At 37.4% G+C, this 26,661-nt stretch overlaps 1 protein-coding gene across 2 annotated transcripts; it reads right to left on the reverse strand.

The window, feature by feature from the left end:
- Positions 1-360: 360 nt before the first annotated feature.
- Positions 361-26,599, reverse strand: atp2a2b (ATPase sarcoplasmic/endoplasmic reticulum Ca2+ transporting 2b). 2 transcript variants are annotated; one of them, XR_003596494.1, is made up of 24 exons: positions 25,979-26,599; positions 25,664-25,681; positions 25,482-25,564; positions 20,193-20,297; positions 19,089-19,227; positions 12,278-12,358; positions 11,512-11,597; positions 10,725-10,880; positions 10,458-10,599; positions 10,071-10,237; positions 8,290-8,378; positions 8,083-8,185; positions 7,872-8,003; positions 7,657-7,776; positions 6,664-6,882; positions 6,459-6,582; positions 6,154-6,365; positions 5,845-6,065; positions 5,554-5,756; positions 5,341-5,426; positions 5,124-5,257; positions 4,280-4,397; positions 2,264-4,194; positions 361-1,364 (listed from the first exon to the last, which is right to left on the reverse strand). XR_003596494.1 is itself a non-coding variant. In XM_028025220.1 (24 exons), exons 1-24 carry the CDS (start codon positions 26,094-26,096, stop codon positions 1,351-1,353), a joined length of 3,042 nt encoding a protein of 1,013 aa, XP_027881021.1. In that variant the 5' UTR covers positions 26,097-26,599; the 3' UTR covers positions 361-1,350. The 2 variants fall into 2 exon arrangements, 1 of the variants encoding a protein (XP_027881021.1); XM_028025220.1 differs by having other exon boundaries at positions 4,023-4,194.
- Positions 26,600-26,661: the final 62 nt, after the last annotated feature.

Below are 26,661 nucleotides of genomic sequence, written 5' to 3' on the forward strand. Positions count from 1 at the left end.
CCACATTTTCAAATCTTGGGTTCTTTTTTTTTTTAGGTCCACTGATGACCTCTCATTTACCCTCCTCAAATATTTACTGTTTATTTCACATCAAACCTTCCAGAGTTGGTAAGTCACAACCAAAGCTGTTACAACTTAAGTGTTTATGATGGCAGGATTGGAAATAGCATCAGTGATTTCATTTTATAAATCATGAATTAAAGGTTCAATACTTCCAATATGTTTCAGTGTGAGTTGTGACAAGTCAATAAAATAATTTATTGAAGTTATCACACCTGTTACCACAGGTGCCACAATAAATGTATCTGTTATCCCCTTAAAAATATGGCATTGGCGACATAAAAATAAAAAGACAACGAATCAAATACTAGATTATTTTATTTACCTGAAATCACAACCTCGGTAATGTATTTACTGTACAATCATTATCAGCCTTCAGTAATGATTGACGTTTACATATGATTAATATTGTTCTTCTACCAGGTGTCAGGAGGAGGCCATACAGGGTTCCTCACATTAAATCACAGTTTTACAGCAGTTGATAAAGATAGATAATTATAGGAATGTCAAGGCAATAAGAAAAATCAAACGAGCTGTATTGCAGGTTCACTGTGAAATGAACGACAGTCTGCTAACCTAGATGCTATTGGCTAATTCATTAAATTAACTGGCAGAGTAAGTGGTATTCTCACGTTAAGTGATGGGATAAAAAAAAAATACTATTTTTAAAAAAAATGCTAAGGTTAAGCACAGTCAAGTTCAGCATGAATCAGGTATTCATGTCTAACATTGTGCAAATGACCCAAACCATTACAATAAAAAGTGATTTTACAACTTTTCTTTATCTTTCTTAAAACGCTCTTTAAGTCATTAGAGTATTATACATTAGAATCTATAAATACAAATTTGTAAAGCCTACATACAGCTGAAACGCATGCATGAATGTTTTTGTACACTGATGTACAGCTAAGACCATTCAACCCACTTTTTCTGCAAAGTGACCGATGCGACTGACGAGCTATCAATGGAAGAACTTCTTCATGCAAGGAGGACTCAGGAGGGGAGCATTTCAGGACATCCCTGCACATATAGCTGGATAATCGTCCTAATTTAGCATTTGCACACAGAGGAATGTGTGACTCACTGCGGGAATTTTATTGTGTTAGAAGTTGGAGGAGAAAGGGACAACTAGCAGGATAACTGTATGCATTCTGAAAACATGTTCTTTTCACCCGTGTGTGTGTGCTGCTGGTCATCACGGTGTCTGCAGTGAGGGAGATTATGCGTGAGCGCACACTTTGTGGAAAGACGATTCCCAACTTCTTATTCTGCTCTGATTGCCAAAAGCTTTCATGAAAACTGACCTAGAAAAAACAAAAAAGAGAAACAGTTAGTGTGTGAAGCCTGAATGAAAATCTAACATTTTACAATGTGCATATAAGCAAGTGTCCAGAGGTGAAAAGTACAGCACACAGTGAGGTTCACAAAAGTGAGATGTGGTGAAATGATGGCATGATTACTTCCTTGCATATGTATGTTTACATATGAAGAGATCTTAGCTTAAAACACATCTAAATGAGAAAATCCTGAAATACTTCAATAGGACAGTGTGTGGTGATGTACAGGGCCTTGGAAGTTCTTACACACCGTGAACTTTTGACATTTTATCATGTTACAATCAAACTTCAATGTATTTTTATTGGGATTTAATGTGATACAGCTACTCGAAGAAACAAAGTGGAAGGGAAACTACAGTGTTAAATATGTGACATGCATTTATCCTTGCCACTCTTTATTCTGATATCCCTAAATAGCATCTAGTGCAGGAAATCACATTCAAATGTCACCCAATTATCATGTAAACTTAAACTCTCAGCAATTCAATCTCGGTACAAGTGCAGCCGTATTGGGAAACCGTTTAGTGAAACCTCTGACATAAGATGATAGGTTTAGTCAGACAAAGCCAAGATGGACATTTTTAGAAAACCAACACTGGGTAGGCGTCGGAGGTCTGATCCCTCAGAAGACAACCAAGGAACACTCTAGGCAGCTGAGGGATGAAACTAAAAATTGTTCTATAAGATATCGATATTGGATCTCAGTTTCTACCACTTTACATGTATGAACTTTGTGTTGGTCTTTCAAATAAAATACAGTAGAGTTTGTGGTTGTAACATGCTAAATATGGAATAGTTCCAGGGGGAGTACTTTTGAGTACTTTTGAAGGCTCAGTATGTAGTTGATGTAAGAAATGGATACTCACTCTAATGACAGGGGAGCCAATGGAAGGCATTGAAGAAAATAAAAGCACACATTTGTTAAGACAAACACAGGCAGTGAGAACAACCAGGCTTCTACCTAAAAACATGCTTTAGTTGAGTTTTTCACACATGGAAAATATCCACAAATGCAAATTACTGAAGGATCTGATCCAACATCTGAACTCAGAAAAACTAAAGCATTCGTTTTTTTATAAATTATTGTTATAGGAATATATGCACATACAAAAACACTGGATATGAAATGTAATAACCATGAGTCTCAAACAAATAAAGACAGAAAACACTTGATTCAAAGGGTTCATTGTGAGTGTATTTTTTCTTTTTTATAGAAAAAAAAACAACATTTAGGGTTTTGATCTGCAATCAATGTTCATTTGGACAACTTGTATTAGTATTGTAGGATAATGTTTTTTTGATGTCCTTTGAATCAAACACTATGGAAATGTTAAGACAACATAAAGCATCCCCACCCAGCTCTGTCTCCACAACAAATTAAGTTAAAGAATGTCACAATCAATACAAATAAGACACATCCTTAAAAAAAGTTAAAGGGGAAGAAAGATGTTCTTCGTTTTCTGCACAAGCAAGTAGGGGGCACACCTCAGATGTTATCTTTTAGCAAGATGTGTTGAGGGAAAGCATCTCGAGATGAGCAAAACAATTTTAAAAAAAATGCATTTTTCATCATACTGAGGTAGCTGTGCTCTGCCTAGTGCAGAAAAACCGACTTCATTTTTAATCAATATCGTAAAAAAAAAAAAAAATTATAAAAAATCCACAAAGCTACTTATGTTTTAACAAGGTGGGGTGGGCGTACACATTTAAATTTGAAATGAGAAACCACATAGAGTTCATGCTTGGTCACAGGGCATGCAGCTTTTTTTGTTTCTCAGGATTTTATTTTTCCTTTTTATTAAAGCCGAGCATCCCAAACCTTTCCCTTGTTTCTTGTCTGCCGAATGGAGCTTGTCCTCTCAGAGAGTTTTGAATTTATACTGAAGACACAATGGTTAACAGAAAGTAAATCAAGGCGGTTTTTCTAAGCCACGCTGCTTAAACAATTTACAAAGCCATTTAAAAAAAATTGCATAAAATATTGTTCAATCTCTGTACAGATCAACTGATTTGATATCTTTACTTTTTAACGTGTTCAGGAGAAGGGGAGCCTAAACAAAATTCTCTAACAGTAGTGACGTAGGGCAGAATGCAGATAATCCTAACATTTAAAACATACCTTAAAGGCAAAACTGACAATGGAAAAAAAAAAAAAGAACTGGCAACACTATATTTACTCTTAAACCAGCAACAAAGTCCAACCCAATGGGAGCCACTTCAAAGCTTCAGCCATTCATAAGTCCTGACCCACCTCAAACAGGCGACTTAAATTTTAACTTTTTTTATATTATTTGTTGCGTTTTATGAGTTACAGTTGGTCCTTCTCGTGCACACAAGCTCACACGCGCACACACAACTCTAACTCTACAAACGCACACGCATACACACGCTAGCTAGCTAACTATGAACAATTAGGAAGGCAGAGAGAGAAGGAAGGGAGGAGGTGATGGCAGTGGGTGAGGGGTGGAGTTGGGGGCTGAGGGAGGGGGGGAATGGAAAAAAGTTGAGGTTGTGCTCAAGTCAGTCAGGACATGAACATGTCAGCCAGGTTAGTGTCAGAGCTGTAGATCCAGAGGACCAGAGGGAGGGAAATGGCCACAAAGGGCCAGGAGATGCCCTCCATACATGCAAACAGGCAGCAGCCTTTGGAGCTGGGGAGCTTCTCCAGCTCTCTGTTGCGCTCCAGGTAGTTCCTGGCAGCGAACTTCAGCAGCTCATCAAGCAGGATGACGGGCAGCGAGATCTTCAGCACCATTAGCCACTGGGTGAGGTTAAGAGGGGTGATCTGGAAGATGATCTGTAAAAGAGAAAGAAAAAAATGTAACAATAAATACACTGCTAGGGTTTTAAAACTGCAATGATACAACTATGTAATTTCGTACTGGAAGTGGCTCCACATAGAGGATGAGGAAGTGAAGGGACATGGAGAGGCAGATGGCACCCAGCAGCCAAACGTTCTCCCAGGGAGGCATCCGCAGCAGCGACTGATTCTCTGACACACTGAGACACAATAACAAAATGAGATCTTTATTAAACACTTTAATTGGTTGAACAAGATTGTATGTAATAAAGGCTTCATTCTCCTCAGGAGATTTTCTGTTTATGCATAAAAACTCGCCTCGCAATAGTATTTGTACCCTTCAACACCAAACTTTAACGTACCTTATGAGACTTTATGCAACTGATCAACACAAAGTAATGCATGACTGTCAACTTGAAACTTTTACAAATAAATTTCTAAAAACTGTGGTGAGTAATTTTATTCTCCCCCTTTGCTTCAATGCCCCCTAAATAAAATCTAGTGCAAAAAACTGCCTTCAGATGACACTAAATTAGTAATCTATTTTTAGTTCAAATACAACTGTTCTCTGAAGGCCCCTGAGGTTTGTTAGAGAATATTTATGGGTGAGATGAGGCCACAATGCACCTTTTAGCCAAAAATGCAAAGCATAACACCGTTTGAATTCTCCAAAGTCTCTACATTTCAGATTTTAAAAAAGTTGCAAAACCATTCCCCCTTTTCTTCCCTTTCACAATGGTATGCTCATTATGGTTGGTTAACTTCATAAAATGGCGTTAAAATAAACATATCAGCAGTTTTAATGCAAACATGTGGAAATGTTTAAAGGGTATGGATACTTTTGGATTGATCTGCTTTAAATAAGGTTAAATGTACACAAATCTTTAGACAATGTAATTATGTCTGTATGGATTCCTCAGACCAACCTGTTGAGGGCATTGCACATCTCTATAGTAACCAACACCGACAGGGCCATGGTCATGGGGTAAGGGGACTCAAAAACCTTACAGTCCAGACCCTGGTAGTCGGGGTTCTCTGGGCCACATTGCAGGAAATGGCTCTGTAGGAGGTGATTGATGATGAAAGATTAGACTTTAGAGCTGATAAATGAGGTGAACTGGAAAGCAAAGAGTTAACACCTACCAGCTGGTAAAAGGTGATCCTTGGTCCATCCTCAGCAGCAACAAACCACCAAGCAGCGGCGCCAACAGTAGCAGCTCCAACGTAACCTGTTAAGACGACACAAAAGAGCAGTTGAAAAGAACTTAAGGTAAACAGAAACAACAGGCAGGTGTGCCATTAAAATATGGAGCATGGATTTGCTAAGGATTGACTTTCCATACAGTCCTAACTTACATCCAATGGCAAGGTATCTAAAGAAAAGCCATCCGGAGATGAGGGGCTCCCGAGCATTTCGTGGAGGTTTGCTCATGATGTCCAAGTCGGGGGGATTGAATCCTAAGGCAGTGGCGGGCAACCCATCAGTCACCAGGTTGACCCAGAGGAGCTGAACGGGGATGAGTGCCTCTGGGAAACCCAGAGCTGCAGTCAGGAAGATGCTGCAACCACATCAAGAATCAGAGTTATATGAGAGGAAAAACATGTTTTAAATGGAGAATTGGGAGCATATTACCCCAGAATCCTTACCAGACAACTTCACCAACATTGGAGGAGATGAGGTATCTGATGAACTGCTTCATGTTGTTATAAATGGCTCTGCCTTCCTCGACTGCAGCTACGATGGTGGAAAAGTTATCATCAGCCAGCACCATCTCCGACGCAGTTTTGGCCACAGCTGTTCCGGAGCCCATGGCAATGCCAATCTCAGCCTTCTTCAGAGCAGGGGCATCGTTCACTCCGTCACCGGTCTAAACCCAACACAAAACCAGTCACAATGTCAACAAACATCTTCTAGATCGGCTGTTACAGAACACTGGAGAAACAGCTCCTTCTTACCATAGCTGTGATCTCATCGTAGGACTGCAGATACTCGACGATCTTGGATTTGTGTGCTGGCTCAACGCGAGCGAAGCAACGAGCCTTGACCACAGCATCTCTCTGTGCGGCAGGTGAGAGGTCATCAAACTCTCTGCCAGTGAAAGCCATGCTGGAAACATCGTCCTCCTCCCCAAAGATGCCAATACGTCTGCAGATGGCTACTGCTGTACCTGAAATATTGAGACACACAACGTTTAATCAGTGAGACTTTACAAAAGTCAAGCAACCTGAGACGTTCCAGTTTTGTGATTTGTAGATTTTACCCTTGTTGTCTCCGGTGATCATGATTACTCTGATGCCTGCAAGACGGCAAAGCCTGATGGAAGCGGCCACCTCCGCTCTGGGTGGATCCAGCATGCCGACGCAACCCACAAACGTCAGATCAGTCTGACAAACAAACACAGATAAAACTTTACAAAAAAAATTAAATAAATAAAACACAAAGTACAGATTATCTTCCCCTCTTACCTCATATTCCACAAAGCGAGAAGAGTCTTCCAACACAAGGTTCTCTTTGTTTACAGGGTTATCTCGCGTCGCCAGAGCCAGGCAGCGCAGAGTGTCTCTGCCGGTCCCATACTCTCTGATCACAGACATGATCTTCTCCTTGATGCCAGGGGTCATCGGCACCTTGTTGCTGCCAACACGGATGTGTGTGCACCTGTCAATAACTCCCTCTGGGGCACCCTATGAGCAAAGATGGTTAAGATAGCAAAATGGACAAGAAATCTCAGTTTGTTATGAGTAAAAGATGTCTGTCTCCAGATTCCTACATGTGTCATATTTAATAATTTTAGGCATTTCTAGCATTCAGTCCTTTTTAATCATCTTTTAAAAATGCAATGTAAAAAAATGCAAAAACTCATCTGAATTTAAGGTAGATAACGGTGACGTTTTACAAACTGGGGAAAAAGAATGATGGCCAGATCACAGATGGTGAATGAACACACGGTTAAATGTTCAACAGAAAAAAAAGAAGCAAATGAATGGATGCAAGATCATAAAGCATATGAAAGGATGGATGGAAAAATGAATGGATGAATGAATAAGTGGATGGACAGATGAGAAAAACAAAAAAACAGATGGATGGATGATAGATCCAGGACAAATGGGTTGATTGATGGGTTAACAGAACTAAAGAATGGATGAATGAACAGCAAAACAAATGGACTGATGATGGACAGACCCTGGACAAATGGATGGATGAAGTGATCCATGAACAGACGAATAGACAACAAAATGGGCAAACAAATGAATGGATGGACTGATGAATGGACAGATGCTTGAAATGATGCATCAAGACTATAAGCAAGGGAATGCATTTTGAAAATAATTTTTTTTTCTATACTGCATTTAAATTTCTCACACAAATTCAGCCTTTGAAAATACTCGTCACCACCTTTGCTTATACTTTGTTCCAGGAAACACAGGAATTACAGCTTCAGTAGGAGAAGTTTTTACCTTTACAAACATCTTGCCAACAGAGGACCGTGCTTTATTTGGAGTGCAGTATACGGACATAGACTTCCTGTCTCTGGAAAATTCCAAAGTGAATTCCTTCTTCATGAGCTGCTTGATGACCTGTGATAAAACAAAAGAGAACCATGAGAATTTTGGGGGGTAATTTTAATCCATTACAAAAGAAAACAATAGATATAGAGTTAAAGATTACGTACAGAGTTGCAGGCATTGGCTCGCTCAACCGTGGACAGGTTTTTAATGTCTGTATCAAACACATTCATTTTCTCCACCAGACACGTCAGCGCTGTTTCTGTGGCTTCTCCTACCTTCTCATAGACACCTTTGGTCTGGACAGAACAAACATTGATGAGTAATAAACCATTTAATAAAAAAATAACCAAAAAAACATCCAAAACAGTCACCAACCTCATTATAATCCAGTGATGAGTCATTACAGAGAGCACAGATAGTGGCCAGCTCAACCAAGGCATCATAGTGGGAGCATTTTACTGGTTTGCCATTATGATAGCTAAAGAAATTAGACAAGCACAAAAAGTAAGGCAAAGTACTAGACATGTTAGCTGAAGATACACCTATTTGAGCTCAGACATTTAAAAGGTACTGAATACTCACACTTCTCCGTCTGGAGCGTATGTGGAGCCCGTAACAGTGAATTCCTTTAACGGACAGTGATCCCCCTCGGTTTTATCAATAATAAACATCTAGAACACAAGAAACAAACCATTTTTTGTTAAAAACTGCTTTAAAAATTAGGTCAACACAAAAATGCTTAATAATTTACTTATTCCACCATCCAACTTCTAGGTGGATGTCAAAACTGTTTAAAAAAACAATTCTAATCTTAGTCCAGCAGGTGGCAGCCTGTTACAACACTGAACAGTGTTAAAAAAAAAAAAAAAACACAGTAAAATCCTGATCCAAAGCAAATAAAGAACAATGTGGTGGATCAAGTCTATAAATGTCATCTTACAGGAACCTGGGTACAATCTTCTTAGTGGCATTCAGGTCCCAGAATAAACAGTAGAAAACTATAATCCCCTTAGGGGGAAACAATTAAATAGAACCGTTATAAAGATCTTTTTAAATCCACAAACTGACCATGCTAGGTCTTTTTGCAGAACATTAATATTACTCTTCATTCCTTATATATATATATATCACCATTATTTTACTATTTTAGGGGATTCTGCAACTGTTTGAGCCTGAAGTACTTCAAGCTACAGCATCTTATCCAGCAGTCAAATTAGTGGTTCTAATAACTACAGTTGAAAGAGAATAGAGATGAAAACCAAAATATTTATTTAAAATTATGTGAAGGCTTTATGTGAGCACTATTGACTTGAGAGAGATGCAAATATCGAGGCAAGGCAGAAAGAGACACAAGGTCAGTTATGCAACTCAACTGGTTTATGCTGCTGACTAACTACTGCATGCTGATCAGGATTCTGCTGGAGCGGAGGGGCGGCGGCAGAAAAACGCATCCAGAAATATAGAAGGATTGAAATGAACTGTGCACTTAGCTAAGCAACAACCAACAAGATGAAACAAACGGATATGATATGAAGATATTTATGCTAATTACACAGGAAAGGAAAACATCTCGTTCTGTTTTCACTCAAATACTTTAATGTGTAATGGGCCTTTCAGCCTGAGCGACAGGCACACTGTGCTGCCAATTCCAGGAGGATGCTTAGAGACAAACATTGCCTGCAGCACATCACCACTTGTACAAAAGGGTGTTCATTTGTGGCATTTTGGTTTTTTACAAACGTTGCAATGCTATACTTTCACATGACCAACTTGAACTGGGTGAAATTAAATTGTGCTCTTTTTAGGCTCAAACAAATAAACAGATTATTTTTTTGACTAAGTTTAGCTACTTTAGAGAAAAAGCTGCACAATTTCTTCACAAACATAAGAACATTGCTGCTTGGTATGTTGGTGTGCTTATGGTCCAGGGTGCTACACACATCTGTTTTTGTACGGACAGATTATAAATGTATCCACATCTGTTTTTGTACGGACAGGTTATAAATGTATCCTACTCTCCCCCTTTTTAGCTTCACTATGACATCTTACTTTTTATCTTCATCTTTAAAGTTTTTAAACATTTCATTGATCAAACGTAAGTTCTGTATGGTGGGCCACCATCTGTATGGTGGGCCGAATATTTAAAATAAAGGTTAAATATTAATTCTCGTGCTAAATTTTGCCTGCTAATGTGCTGTAATGTAATAAAAATTTTAGAACCAACTAACCGACTGACACTGTTCAGCATTTGTCCAATTTCTTGTTTGCTGGTGCCTGACAAGCAGACCCCTGACTGTGGTGAGCAGTAAAACTGTAAAACCCACCAAGGACTTTCCTCTCTTCTAAAAAACTAGAGTTCTTACCCGGCAGACAGACATCTGATTGGTGGTCAGCGTCCCAGTTTTGTCAGAGCAGATGACAGATGTACAGCCAAGGGTCTCCACGGAGGGCAAACTGCGGACAATAGCGTTTTTCTTGGCCATGCGGCGCGTTCCCAAAGCCAGACAGGTAGTGATGACAGCAGGCAGACCTAGAGAGGTTACAGCAGGTCCATTCAGGGGAAGAGTGTTATTTAGCTTTAAGTAAGAAAAATCTCACACTCTAAAAAAAGAGTGAGATATTCCTTGCTTTATATCTTAACCTATTACATATAGGTTGTATAAAAAACCAAAAATTTTAGCAGTATTTTGTATGTCTAAAGAACAAAAAGAATTCCAGATATGCTGTATTATCTGTGTGACTCGGCTTACCCTCAGGAATAGCAGCGACTGCCAGAGCCACCGCGATCTTGAAATAATAGACTGCACCTCGGATCCAAGAGCCTCCATGGACCGGGTCATTAAAATGTCCGATATTGATGATCCAAACAGCAATGCAGATCAATGAGATGACCTGTGACAAAATAGTAGTTCAGCTTCAAAGATTATTATGAGCAAACAGAATGAATATAGTGCATTTTGCACAAATTTAAATGATCCAGATTAGAAGTTCTGACTAGAAAATGGATATTTGTTAACCTTTGATAGTTGCTGCCCAAACTCATCCAGCTTCTGCTGCAGGGGCGTGCGCTCCTGCTCTGTGGACGCCATCTCATCTCGGATTTTGCCGATCTCTGTGTTGCCGGCTGTGGCCACCACCACACCTACAGCTTTACCTGCTGCGATGTTGGTGCCCTGTTGAGGTTGAGCAGTGAACACACGGATTAGTAGACCAAGACATTTAAAGAACTACAAAATGGGTAAAATGTTTACTAGAAATAGCTAACATGTCAAAATGTCCAAAGTCTGAGCTTAAAAAGAAAAAAAAAGTCTTCATATACAATGAATTGCACTTTTTTGTCAAGTTAAAGCAGTTAAGACATGAGGCTGTGAGTGATGACTTTGTTAAACACATAACTTGGCTTAAGTTTCTTAACTTGGCCTAGTCAAAGTTTATGCCTCTAATCAAGAATCTAACAAGCACATCTGATGTGGCAATAATTGTAATTAAAGGTGGTTCTACAAGATGGGTTGCATACAAATGCACACCACACTTTTCAGATAATTATTTGTTTAATCTTGTATCAAGATCCTTTCACATAAAATCCCAATAAAATATGCAGAAGTTTGTGGTTAAGTGACAAATTTAGGAAAAGATAAATCCCTGTGAATTGTGTTGTAAATCACTGTGTCTCTTCATAAAAAAATTGATGTGAATAAGGCTCAACAGGACAAAAAAAAGATTAAAAGACATCGAAGAGTATGGCACCTAAATGTAGTCGAAATATGTGAAATAGAACACAAGAAAATCTTCTGAGTTACTCACAGAAAACAGCATGTTTTTTTTGTCCTGGTTGACGGCTCGTGGATCTGGAACTGGATCTGTGTGCTTGATCACCGATACAGACTCTCCTGCAAGACGGCAAAACGAGAGTTATGAGAACAGAAAACGGAGTGAGTTTCTACATAGCATAGAGTGAAGAGGTAAAAGTGGTGCCCGACTGACATTTTAAACAGAAGTGTGGAAAAGGCTTAGCAGCTGACTGAGCGAACCTGACAAGTATCAGATATTGCCCTGGTGTTGCCTTTCAAAGGCCTTAACTAATGTGTGCTTACACATTGTTTGCATGCGCTTTTGGGAATAATCAACTGTGCGTGAATTGTAAAGCTCAAACAGAACGAGACGGAGAGCGTCTGAAAGGCGGCATGGCCATGAATGGGGAAGGAAAGAGAGGAGGAAAATAGCTCAAACACTAAAATATCCCATGGAATTTGCTACCAATTAAGGCAGCAGAGCAAGACGAGAGATTTAAAGAGTTGATTCACTACTTCTCCTGAACATCAGCCATCCTTCACTATCCTCTCCTAACCCTCTTCACCAACTTCACAGGAAAATGATGCACCCACAAATTCAGGACGATTTTTAAAATACCTTCTAATTTCTGTTCTATAGTCTCATTGATTATCATGTGTAACTAATTCAAAACAAACACACTGAACAGATACATTTTATATAGTTACATTTTAACAAAGAGATTGGCAAATCACAACGCACCAAAAGGAAATTGAAAAGGTGAGGATAGAGACTTTACCTGTAAGAATCGACTGATCTACCCTCAGGGTGGTCGACTTTATAGAAGTCAGCCTGATGTCTGCAGGCACTTTATCACCAACTGTGGACAGAAATGACACTTTTGGTACCTTGAAATTTGAGTTGCATTTCTTAAGTACATAAAAAGAGAGAAATCTGAATTATAAACAGTATTTTATAACCCTTTCCAGACATTTCAATGACAAAATTTTATATTTCAATACCGTGGCAGAACCTCGTTTAAATCAAATAAAATGTGATTTACTGTAATACCCTACATTTGAATCTAACCCCTAACAAGTCATAACTGTAAATCTAAACAAGAACCAGGGGGGAAATTAAGCAGCTACTACTAATACAGGTGTTTTAGAGCAATAATGAAAAGTTATTGTTGCTCAGATCAGGAAAAGGTTATGCTTTCAGCATTATTAATGACTAGCTCATCCCCTGCAAGAGGCTATGATACACTTCATGATATTCTATTTCCCTCACAAAAGGCTCCAGCAAGTCCCAATAAAATAAACGGAAGATGTAAACAACATATTTCAAGCTCTGCTTAAATCTAGTAAGCACCAATAAAGCTGCAGACTTTTATTAGACTTGAAAGATTAAACTGTTCTCAAACTTCCTTTGGCTTCACTTCTAGCTTAGTTACAAACAGATAAATGCTGATATGCAGTGGTCAGAATTAATCGAGCATCTTTTTTCTTTAAATGTTTTCCTTAACAAAAACATAAAAACTTTTAAAAAAAAAGATCAAATCCATAAGAGACACATGAATGATATACAGCTGAGGCCACCATTTTGATTATTGATGGCTTATATTTATAGAAGATTTCACAGAAACCAAGAACGGAAACCACCACTCTTCCACCAGAGACATTTTCCATTCAGTTAGTCATCACACAGCTTGAAAGGGTGAAGATAAAAGCAATGACTCAGAGGCTCTTTAGAGTGCGCTCTGTGGACAGTAGAGTGGTGACAGACATGTAAACCTCTGCTGTGCCCATCTGAGAGGAGAGGAAGAGAGAACGGGCTGCAGGGAAAGAAAAAAGGGGTTTAGATGAGTTTCTTAAACAGTACGCCCAAAAATGGGAAAACTATTTTTGAACATTTGAAGACATCCAGCTGGAACTAGGGAAAGGGGGAGGCTAAGAACATCTGTTTCAAGAAAGGATATCCCACTCCATCAGATGAGCTGAAATAGAAACTGTGACGTGTGATTGTGTTCAGTCAGAAGATTGTTAGGGAACGTTTTCCCCAAGCAGACATAGATTTAAGTAATAAAAACATACTTAATAACAAACCAGCATAAGTAAACAAATGAGATCTTGATTACACAACTATTTATTTCAAAATGGTATTACTGTAATATGTGTTGCCTCCCCAATGATGTTCATGGATGGTAGGCTGTGCTACCTTATTTGGTATCGATGGTTTACTACGCATTGTCAAACTCTCTCCATCACTGATAAATCCCGTAAAAACCCCCCCTAAAAAAACAGGACAGTGAGGGAGATGATACAAAGGCACTGCGGCGACTGGAAAAATTAAACAAAGCCTGTGGGAAGCTTCGCACTAAAAAGTGGCTAATTAGAAATCCTCTTACCAGTAGAGAAAAAAAGAACACCCTGCTAATTTTCCATCCACTGGGGTATACTGGGAATAGGGTCACAGTAAGTGGAGTAACCCACTTACACCGGCAATCAGGATGGTTCAGAAGCCAGACAAGATAGTAAAGGCAAATGAATCTAGCTTATATAATCCATAAATTAAGATATAGCAACATATTTAGCTTTGCAAATAAAAAGCTCAAAATTAAAAATATGCCTCTAAAAAATATGTTTTTTCAAAAACTTAGTTTTTGAAAAAGCAAAATATCAAAAATGGCTAATTTTCCACAACGTTAATGAAATTATTTTTGCAATCTTGCACAGAAATGTTCTGCACTGACCTAATTTTCAACTCCACAAGGGAGATGTTTTGCCTTTGGTCTTAAAGAGCATGCTCTTTTTAGCTCTCGTTTTTTTTTTTTTTTTCCAAATATGGGAGTGTGAATGACCTCTGGAACATGGACCTTTCCTTCTCCCTTGTGAACAAAGGATTTTATCTGCATTATCCGCTCCCCTGAGTAAGGGACAAATGTCAGGCTACTTGCACTTAAAGAGAAACCTTCCACCGGCTTGTAAACACTGGAACTGTCCTCATTGTACCACTCAGGGTAGTCAAAGATAAAGTGGCGCACAAATGGTTGACATGACTTCCAGGCCTGATGCAGAGTTCTTCACGTTATTTAAGCCACAAACATTTTCTATGAAACTCTGATTTGGGAGTTATCTGTCCTTTAAAGCCATTTTTTTTTAAATGGCAAAATAGATGGAATCCGAAACGGATAGATGGACGGACAAGGGATAAAAGCAGAAAGGGATTGATGGCTAGACAAATGTAGGAAAGGATGGTTGAGTATATGCAAAAATAGTTGAAGGAATAGGTAGACAAATATTAGAATAGGGACGGATGGAGAAGTGGGTGAACAAACAGACAGACCAAGGTATGGGTGGATAAACTGATGGAGGCAATTTTTAGAAAACAGAACGCCTGGAAATCCCATTAATTAAAAAAACAAACTTTTTTTTCCTTTCTATATACTTATATACATTTGGAAAATTCCAAAATGTGCATAATTTTACAACCCTTACAGAAAATTTTAACTTTAGCTCAAAATAAATTTGATTTTTATATTTTGGTTTCAATACAGTTGAGAAGTGAAAATCAGACAACTTAAGGAGGTGCATACATTACCTAGACTAAAACCTATCCTGCTACCTCAGCCTTTCATGATGTAGTTTGCCAACACCATGTGAAAATGTATATTGTGATCATTTCTTCTTATAATGAAGGGCTTGAATGTAATGGCAAACAGGCAGCAAAAAACTCTCGATGACCTTTTCAAACTCTGATAAGAGCAACTAAATGGAGCCCAACCTAGTAAAAACAACAAATTTTCTCCACATTGCATCCTGTCTGGCACACAAATATGTGGTTAGGGCTATAATAAGATAGAAAATGAACTGAAACAAATTGGATGCCGTTAGCAAAGTCAGTTTTTCCCTGTAGAAAAAAGTTTTCTTTAGAAATAAAGTATAAAGTTATTTCTGTCAACAAATAATACCAATCCAGAGATTTTATGTTGTATTTCTGCTGCAATAAAATATTAGGCAGAGAGCAGCAACAGTGATTCTATTTAGATCAAAAAAGTGAGAAACCATTTGAGGTGCCTCCAGAGAGAGATCTCATATCAGATAAAAACAAATGAGATTCATCATTGAAATTGTGAATTTAAAGTACCGGTATTAGAAAATGAAGTTAGACAGAGATTATGTCATAAAAAGGCCATAAAGTTTGGTCTTGCTAATCTGGTTAAATCAATTTTAATCCAGGTCCTCTTCTCTGTTGTTTGGATTCAGGCTGTGCAAACAACTATTTCCTCAAGGATACAAAGTAAACAACCACTGGTGGGAAAGAAATAAGCTAGGAGGCATCTGGGGACATGCTCTTTACAGAAAGTCTCTGGCTGTAAAACCTCAACATTGGTGGCCTCCGATGATTTGTTACACCACTAATACATCCACACACTCCTGGAACTGCAAACTAGAAAATTAAAATGCATCGTATGATTATACTGATTGTATACGATATAAATAAATCTTCCTGCTTATTACCACACTTTGCAGTTTGTCAATGCACAAAATAAAAGGGCAATAATGACCTTTTTAACAAATTACAATTACAGCATTGCAATTTGAGTTCTGGGTAGAACATATTTATAACAAAGAAGGTTTATATATATATATATATATGGAAAATTGCAAATCATGCAATAAAACTTATCAGTTTATCTTTAGTTCATAATTTTTCTGTTCTTAATGAGGCAATATTGAAAAAAAAAATCAAAATGCTCTAGGTCAGCAACTTCGTGCTACATTTATAACCACATACCACAGATAGATTCATAAATGTCAACTATCATCATTTCTAAACATACGGTGCATTCATTAAACATCCTCCACACACAGCAACACATTAAAAAAATTTTTCCACAAATATTTAAAAACAACACTAAAAATAAAGAAATAATATGGATTTAAGTATTTACAGTGTTTTCTTATGAAGCTCACGGTTGAGCTCAGGCACATCCTGCTTCTACTAACCATTTTTGAGATGTTTTAACGGCATAATTCAGTCCACCTTTGGTAAATTGACTTGACCGAATAGGAAAGCACATTTCTGGCTCTAGGTAAAATAGAGGGAAAAATGAATGAAGCAATGTGCTGAGACCTCCTGGATGAAAACCTACTTCAAAGCAATCTTGACTTCAGACTGGAGAGACGATTCATCTTTCAGAAGGACAACGGAGTGGCTTCAGGACAACTCTGGGAATGTCCAAGAGTGGCCTAGCCAAAGCCCAGACTTGAAACTCCAGCTTGTCTGGAAAGAGCTGAAAATGACTATCGAACCAATATTTCCCCATCCAACCTGATGAAACTTGAGAGATTCTACTAAGTGATATGGGGTAGCTTTCCGAAGACAGGTGTACTGGGCTTGTAGCATCATAATCAGACAACTCGAGGCTGTAATTGCTACCAACAGGACATTAACAAAGCCTTGAGCAAAAGCACAAGACATGGGATGCCTTAGTTTTGTATTTTTTAAATATGTTTGCTAAAATAAAAGAAAGCATTTTTCTCATTAGGGGGTGCTGTGTGTAGAGTTTTGATGGGAAAAAATACACTTGATCCATTCTGGAAAATTGTTGAGATACAAAACGTTGAAAAAAGTGAAGGCACAAAATCTGACAGCATTAAAAATGTCTAGGCAAAAAAAAGAACAAATAGCACTTTAATATTTCTTGTCTTTCTGAAACATTTTCTGGATTTGTTCTTGGAATTAGGCACTGCCAATACTACAGTCCTGATTTTTTTAAGTGGCAAAAAACCTATTGCACAAATAAAGTGGGGGGAAAAGCCAATACACATACCTGTGGAAAATAACTCACATGGTCTCTACAGTAGAGTTACCTGAATTTGTGGAAACACTGAGCTTTGATTCATTTCTGGCTCGAGTACAAATTGAAAATTAATTCCCAAAAGACTGAATCAAAGTGAATCTAAACCCTCCGTCGATCACCTTAGCTGAAGCTAGATACCAGCAGAATTTCAATCAGCTATTTATCCATGTAATGTTGACATACTCCATTTGTGTGAATTTCATCAATTACTGTAGAAGAATTTGACAAACACTGCAGGCAGCTCTCTGCTCCACTTAGCAGGACAGGTTTACATCAGGACCCAAGCAAGCATTCAATAATGTTTACATATAATCAGATTAGATGTCCGTCTTTACATGATTGAGAAATAGTAGCACCATAATGCAAAAATATTTTATTAGGCTTCAAAAGGCTGAGCAGAAGAGGCTTGTTTACTGATTCAGAAAAGAAAATATGCATCTATTAGTTCCTGAAGGGTTACATAATAGTGCAGAGAAATTGTTATAACAGTTACTGTTTACTGAAGAGCAGACTGATGTGCTTACAGGCAATGGTGCACTTACAACCTGTTAAACCTAAAAACAACAGGACCAACCACTAAGAGTAATCAGCTTTACGAAACTGGAAAGAGGCCAAACAGTTCAGTTAGTAAGACAGTAATGAAAAAAAATTTTTAAGCACAGCAAATTAAGCATTAAAGTAAGGAAATATTCATTTTCACGGAAAGAAAAACAATTAAAGGGAGTTTGATAGAAAAAACTATGATACACTTCACTTAAAAGCTTCTTGGTTAAAGGAGACCTAAACAACCAAACAAAAAAATGAGCAAATCAGAGGAAAGGGAGTAGTGACGCAAAAGCCATAAACATTTGCGGCCCAGTTCGAGCTGAGGTTAGCCAAGAAATGGTCAGGAACAGAGTGAACATTTGCTCTTGTAGTTCTTTACATGTACTGAACAATTGTTATCCTAAAAAACAACATGGGCAATGAGTAAGATGAGTCCACAGCTCACTCACTATGTGTACAAGCTAAAAACTTTGGAAGGAATTTGGAACACTGTAAGGTCACCAACAGGAGCAGTGCGCGAAATTACAGCAATTTACATGTTCTTGGCATTGGCCTGAATAAGATACTAATTATATGATAAACTGAGAACAAAAGCCACAATTTACTATTAATATTTAGCTTTTGACACATAGACCTAAATTTAGAAAAAGCATGCTAAATTTGGTAGCGGATTAAGTGGATATTGTGCAGTGTAACATTTTTGCTCTTCAGCTCTTCTCAGATTAAGTTTAACAATCTGATATTATTTGGATAATATCCAAATATTATCAGGCTATCTGCTAGGACAACTTGCCTACAGTCAGTTGTATAATCGAGAAACTACATAGCTTGACAACTGTGGTTTTTAAACAGCATTACCTTAATAAGAGTGGTGGGAGGCACTCCATTAGTTACCACACTACGACTAATTATTCTGGAAATACCTCCACACCACCAAAATAAACTACAGAGCAGTTTAGGACCTTCATTTCATCCAACTGACCAGCAGTGCATAGCAACAGATGGGGGAGGGGCAACATTGTGTTACTTTATGCTTCATTAAGCTGAAAAAATTAATAATAATAATTAACTACTCTATTGCTTAGAAAGACCTAAAACCATAAAAACAAAAATGTTGACACTTTTGAAACTGCAACTGTTTCAAACTTTGAAAAAACACTAAAAACTTGTTAATTTATAGCTAAAATTTTAATCTTACCAGCAACTTCCACGATGTCGCCAGGCACAATGTCCCTGGCTTTGATTCTCTGAACGCTTTTCCTGTCCTGGCGATACACCTTCCCCATCTCTGGCTCATATTCCTTCAAAGCTTCAATGGCATTTTCTGCATTTCGCTCCTTAAGGGTAAAAATTATTTATATTAAAAAAAGGTGAAAAAATGTCACACAAGACTAAAGCTAAGTACAAGGTCAGACAGAAATGACTCTTCTTTGCTAATTTCTAGAATTATTCAGAACAGCACTTTTCAAACATTCAAAACAAAGTCTGCAAACAAGGAAGGAACATCGAAACAATAGTTTTTGATAAAACAGTTCAAGTGGTGACAAGGTGATATTATAATGGCAAAACATTATTGTTTTGGTTAATCACACATTTACATCAAAGTGCTATTTGTTTAACCTTTCTAGTATAAATATCAAAATCTTTTTTGCCTGCCTCTTTCCAGTATTCAGTATTCAGTAATCAAGGTCCCAGGTTGCATAATGGACAGGAAGTTTGTTGGTAAATACTACAAACCTACATAATGATATTTTAAATGGGTAAATTACAGCTTACCATTTAAACATAAATTTTGTAGGTTCTTAACATACATAAAGTGCTCTTTGTTAATAAGCGAAGACTAAAATTAACTTCACAAGGCAATGCTGGAGAAATAAATTGGCACACCAGGCCTCCTCTTTGATCTAGAGCACTATTTTACTTGAACTATTTGGATTATTCTGCTGGCTCTTTGAGTTTTTCCACAGGGATCTTTATTAATGCAGCAGTTTCACAATGGCTAATCTTTAAATAGCTTGTTAGATTAAAAAAATATGCATGGTACTTAATAAAATATTTGGCTTTTTATAATAAATATTCAATCTTCATATACACATAAAAAAACATTACTAATATTCAAATCTGTATCAAAATGTTTTGGTGAATTTTTACAGCTAAGCTTACTTCAGCTTCCCATTTTTAGATGACCAAAAACCCAACTAAGTCAATTTGTAGCAGTATGAGTATTCATATACAATTGTAATAAATATGAACCAAAACTTGGACTCTGGGCATCAGAAATAAGAATGTAATGTGTGTTTACCTGCCAGACTCCTACGATGGCATTTGCTATGAGAATAAGCAAGATAACAAAAGGCTCCACAAAGGCTGTGACGGTTTCTTCTCCCTCTTCAAACCAGGCCAGAACCTGCATGTGAAAAGGAAAGTATGAATCAGAAATGAAATGCAGAGTAAAAGAGTTTAAACGAGAGACCATGTGAGCCCTGAACATTGTGGCCTAAGACATTAGCATAATCTGTACCATTACAGCCTTCAGGATGGCAACAACAAATATGTGCTTTACATTAAAATGCAGCACTAAGGAATAAATTGAGGTTATACGGTGACATGGAAATAGGAAGAAATTTCAATTATATTGACAATATAACAATTTTTTCTTCAGGGCCCCATCTTTTATCATCTAGTCACAAATACATTGCTTTATGTTCTAAAGCAATATATTTGTGACTAAGAAAAATTCAATTTTTTTATTTCACCCTACAATAAATTAATCCAACCAATTTTGAGGTTACTGTACAATCAGATGTGGTCTAAGTTGGGATATGTTTTTCTAAACACATCTGGTGGGAAAACAAAATACCACTGATTTCAAAATTGACTATATAACAAATTAGCAAGGCTTCTGGGAATATAGATTTGTTTATAACTTGACATCACTGAAAATTTTATAGATTTTGTGTCCAACACAAAAGTTACATAATTCCGCATAGATTGTATGCTGGGTCAGCAGCTGGACGTTGACTTTGTGGTCAGTTCAAGGTTGACAACATGAGGAGACAGCAGTGTCTCAACCACTGTCAATGACTATTTATGTGTTTTGATGGACAAGAGCCTTGTTTGTCTTAAACTTGTTACTGATAAAATCCCAAACTAACATTTGAAAACGTTATGTACATTTCTTCATACATAAGAGAATGACTATATTGTAACAGAAAGAAAACTATGGTTCCATGTTAATCAAAATGTAACATCTTTCACATCACAGAAAACTCAGATGTAATGTTACCCTATTTTTCTGCTTAAATGATTACCCATCTCATTGATTTTAAACCATTTTTGTCAATTATTGATAACACAAATGCAGTTTATTTAGGGGAAAGTTTAAGCCAAATGTCAAAAATAAAGAAGCAGGGAGATTCCACTATGTTACTAATTATCTTTCATTGCCATACAAGCAAAACCTTGTCTTTTAACTTCCATTAATATCTGCAAGATATTAGAGGACAACATGTAAATGAAGATCAAGCAGCTTCTTCTCTTGCCAATATTACAAACTGGGCCAAGTCTGGATATGTGAAAAAAGGAGCAGGAACTACTATCTCCTCTTTTAGAATCTGTGCCAGGAGCAGAATGAGTCAAATAAGATGTCAAGTGCCTGAGTCTTTTCCTACTGTAGCCTATTTAAATTCTTCTGCTTAAGATCCAATTTCTATTTCTATCATTTTATACATGTTTTTTGTTTGCCAGTTTCTTCTACAGAGCTGAAATATAAATGTTAACATTTGTACATAATTTAATTATTGCTATGTACCGTCATGTTAAGAAACGGACTCTGCAGATGTGAGATGACTAAAAGCAAACAAAAATACAACTCACAATTTATAGACTTTGAAATCAAAGATTATTCTATGTCTTAATGAGTCAGGGGTGCCCAAAGTCGGTCCTCGAGGGCCGGCATCCAGCATGTCTTAGTTCTCTCCCTGGTTTAATGCACCTGGATCCAATGATTACTCATTAGAAGGCCTAAGAAGAACATTGACTTGCTAAAAATGTTGTTACTACCACCAGGGAGAGAACTAAAACATGCAGGATGCCGGCCCTCGAGGACCGACTTTGGGCATCCCTGTAAGCCATTGAGCCAACAGCCAATTCCGAGAGTTGAAAATGACTGAAGGGAAATAAATCTATCAATGAGTCTAACATGATCTACGCAGGGAAGTGTCACTCACTCAGAAACAAAAACACTATCCATTTCACCTGTTGACACTACTATGTTGCATTTAGGTGACGTGATTAGCTAATCCTGAAAATAGGCTTGGGTCCATTACTAGTCTGAAAGGAATCCACTTTCTCTGGATTTCTTTTAAAGAGAATCCAAAGAACGCAGTAAAAAAAAAAAAGCATTGCCATCAACTGTTGCTGCACACTGCCAGTTAGCTGGTTGCAAGAAAACTACTTGTTTCACTTGGTTGCAATACAGAAAAAGTCTCCTGTTTGAAAATATTTCCGGTTATGAAACGCCATCGGTTATCCTACTGCTGTAAACCTCTCCTACGATGTATCCTTGTGATAGGATTTAAACACCAGCCGAAACAAGCTAGAACTCACTCTCTGGATAAAAAGGTTTACAGCAGATTAAATGTGACTCCATGTGTTGGCTTCACGTCTGTATTTACACAACACATTTTCATGTAAATACAATATGATAAAACTGATATTTTCACTCACTTCTACTGTGAAGTTCTTATTCTGCACATTGCTGCAGAACAGTAGCACATTAAAATCTTAAACTAAACTGACCTCTCAAGAATCAGTTTCTTTCATTCTCCAACATCCAAGGACATAACCTGCTGCTTACTGGTACGATATAATCAGCACTGAAGGACGTTGAAGTGGATACATCCACTTCTATATTATCACAGCTGCTCTCCTGTCATTTTGTGTCACTAGAGAAGAGTCTGGATATGTTTTTTGTCCAGTTTGCACTAGATCACAGCTCTTTCCAAGGTATAATCTGAAATCTATGAGGAAATTAGTATATTTAAGGAACAGGTTGAAGAATAAAAAATTATATACCGAAGAATAAAACAGCCAGTACTCATCTCAGTCATATCATGATCATACGGCAGCCTGAACATCCCTCAAATGTTGCTAGCCATATATAGTCAGTAGATTCAGCTATTCATTAACTGAAGTGCTGGTTACTTATGATTAAATCCAATATGAACACAATAAACTCAGAGCAGAGTCATTAAATAAAGCACACCTGGTATTTAAATCATCTCTGCCTCAGTGACTCACAAAAGAAACAGCCAGGAAAACAAATCTGAAGAAGAATTATACAGAATGAGTTGAGCAAACGCCAGTCCTCACTTCACTTTTGGCCAATGTCCAGACATAGTAGAATGGAGGGGCAGGGATTACACTAGGAGTGTAAAAACGGGAAGCTGGCACCTAAAAGTCAACATCTCCACACACTTTACTACTTCGATTTGACAAACTATGTAGCGCCAGTGAATAAAGGGAAAACTGTTTATTAAGGTAGGAGGAGGAGGAGTACGGTACTCAAATTTTTAACGTCAGATTTATCACCCATTTTGTTTCTGTTTACATTGTGCCTAATTCATATTGTTCCACACCAATATATACATTTTGTAGATAAAATCCAACCAGTTTTAAATATTTGAAACTATTTTACTAAAATTTAATCAAAATGAGCAATAATTTTTTTTTTCTGGCAGCTACAATGCTCCAGGTGTGCATTTTAATGCATCAGATCATTTTCACTTGAATTTTTTTATCTTCTTTAATAAAGGAAAAAAAAAAACATCTGCTTAATCTTTCTAACTCTGGTTGATATTTTGTAGAAATTTATAAGATTAATAATTTCATAAAACAAATGTATAGTAATAACCTGAATCTTAAATCATAAAAACACTGATAAGAGTTTAAGAACATTACATAAAAAAAAAAACACACACACTTTAAGTTTTGAGTGAATTACATGCTTTGGATCACAATGCATCAAATTAATGTACAACTTGCTTTTTTTGTACAAATGGAAATATAATATTAAACACTAAATCCTCTGTCTTTAACTGCCCAAGAGGTTTTTTTAGGAGGTACATATAAGGTTCAAAGTTAGGAGGTAGTAATGGATACTAATATGGCTTAATGTTTTCTTATCATTTTTTCATTTCTTTGAATAGTGATTTCTCATGTTTTGAGAATATGAATATGCCCAAGTTGTAATATAAACCAGTGTCCTTTTCACAGATAGATGAGTAAGAAAATGTTTCTTTTCTAATAAACTGATATTGGGTTGAAAGTGTGAGAAAGGACAACCTTTATCAATATTTAAATATGTAATACCATGGGAGAGATTTCATAAAGACATTTTAGCTACTTGAGGTTTTTTTGCAATTCCATATTGTTCCTTAGAGATGACGTGTACCCATTTCGAAAACCATTGTTTTAAAGTCAGTTAATGTAGTATAAGGTTAGTAAATTTATATTTTAGTGAAGACCACCTTCAAGCAGAAGGTTGTTCAAAGACATGTTTATCATAATATGGTTAAGAAACACTCATGGTATTAGAAAAATTATTGCTACTGCTGAAAACTCTGTTGATTATTAAGGTTAGAATGTTATATATGCCATATTTGTACAGCTTTTATACTATTCCAGAATTAATTAGGTTTGAATAATATGCCCTACTGACATTCAGTTGTTAAGCAAGGTAAAAAAGCTGATATTAGTCGATTGATTATTTTCATAATAATCTGAATGACCAAGAAACTAAACATCTAACATCTAAATGACAGAGAAACTGTTAGGTGATGATTGAAGTCAATAGGAACAAAATAATTTTTTCATGCACAAAATGGGAATGGGCGAGCATGAAATGGTCAAGGAGTAAACTGAGCAAACTTACCTGTTGCCCTGATTTTGTGAAGTATTGGATCAGGTAATGTTTTACAAGTTTGCTTGTAAAACAACAGCTGCACTATAAATATAACAATTGTTTCATACCACATTTGAATGGGTAAAAAAAAAAAAACAAAGGAGGAAAAAAACCACAGTTTGCACAAACATGTCATGCCAACATATCAATTAGCACCCACCAGGAAGCCATTTCATTCCCTTTACGTCAACTAGCAACTTATATGTACTATTATCTACTCACATGCTGCTGTAAGGACTTGTAATTATGTTTATGTTTATTTAATATTTTCAAGCAGGAGGTTTATCAGTTATTTGACCTCATCAAGGGTTGTAATCACTCATATTCCATAAAAATCAACAACTAGACAGAATCAGAATCACTATCAATAAAAATCAGGTGTAAGGAAAACTGTTTAGAAAATAATTAAATCCATTAATACATACAATTATCCAAGTACAAAATGGCTTCTTTGTTTGGGCAAAATGTTATTGTGTGGGTAGCAAATGTCACTGAAGCATATTGACCAGCAGCTTTGATGTCACACATGAAATCCTGGATAAACCGCTTGTGTTTACATTAGCTGATCCATTATAGTTCTCAGAACACAGCATAAGATAACTGAACATCAAATTGTGGTATACTTACAAAGGATATACAGGCAGCAAGTAAAAGGATCCTCACAAGCAGATCTTCAAACTGTTCAATCACCAGCTCCCAAAGAGATTTGCCTAGAAAGAATGAAGATTAGTGAATTAAAGATTTCTTTAAAACAATCTAAAAAAGGATTTGTAGTAAATTTAGGGTAGATCTTTAAATTGTCTTCATACCCTCCTCTGCTGGCAATTCTGCAGGACATCCATCCCATCGAGGCCACAAGGGAGAGAGATGGAAAGGCAATTAGCTAAATGTGATTACTTGTTGCGGGGTATTGAGTGTGTTGATAGTACTTCACATTAATATCAGCAAATCAATTTATTGCCAATACATTAACGTATGTAATGTCTTACAATATTTCAACATCACACTGTGACATCAACAAGCTTCCCTTTTCTTTGGCTTGTCATTACATTATGGCCCACACATGAGCCGGGTAATTAGCCTGTTCTTGCTTTCCAATAAACACATTACGCTTAGCATCTTACCGTTAGGTCCAAATCGCTCCCGTTGTTTCTTTACCTCCTCTAAACTCAGACCTGTGCTCTCATTTACGTTGAAAAAGCTGAAAACTTCCTCCACCGTCTTCGTGTGTGCGTTGTCCATGGTGAACGGCCACTCGAGAACACAGCTTGTTCCCTCTGCTCCTAACCTTTAACCGGGCTCGGTTCCTGTTCCTCCACCCGGTGTTTCCACACTCGTTTAAAAAGAAAAACGAGCGAAAGTCCACAGCGAGGAGCGTAAGCTGCCAGGTAGTTGTACACGGGACAGCGTGGGACGCAGGTGTACGCCGAGAGCGAACGAATTAGCGGGTCGCTTTGCTAACCAGAAGCTAACAAGCTAAAGCTACGTTGCCTCAGCTTGAATTCGCCGGCTGTGTTCCGCTAGCTCTTTGGCGATACCGTTCAACAAGAATTTATATCGGCACCAGACCAGTTGAAGACTATCACGCTCGCCCGCTCGTTTTAAAGTCGCTAAATCCTCAAACAGTCTTTCTAAATAGGTAATTTAAACATGTGTTTGAGTTGCGGCTTGGCTGCTCTCGCCCGCTGCCAGACTGTGTGTTGTGGAATCACCAGGGTTGTGATCGGCACCAATCGCGTTTCTTCGTCGAATGCGGAGTTCAGTGTCCGCATGTGGAATCTGCTCATTGGTTGAACAAACCGGACGT

This window comes from Xiphophorus couchianus, chromosome 8 (assembly GCF_001444195.1).
Source record: "Xiphophorus couchianus chromosome 8, X_couchianus-1.0, whole genome shotgun sequence".
NCBI lineage: Eukaryota > Metazoa > Chordata > Actinopteri > Cyprinodontiformes > Poeciliidae > Xiphophorus > Xiphophorus couchianus.

Excerpts from the sequence above, each read along its gene's own strand:
- atp2a2b (XM_028025220.1), bottom strand. The coding sequence starts at position 26,096 with ATGGACAACGCACACACGAAGACGGTGGAGGAAGTTTTCAGCTTTTTC. Across the intron at positions 10,238-10,457 it reads AGTCGCTGCTATTCCTGAGG|GTCTGCCTGCTGTCATCACT; the intron begins GTAAGCCGAGTC and ends TAACCTCTCTAG. Across the intron at positions 5,757-5,844 it reads AATGTTGGTGAAGTTGTCTG|CATCTTCCTGACTGCAGCTC; the intron begins GTAAGGATTCTG and ends ATGTGGTTGCAG.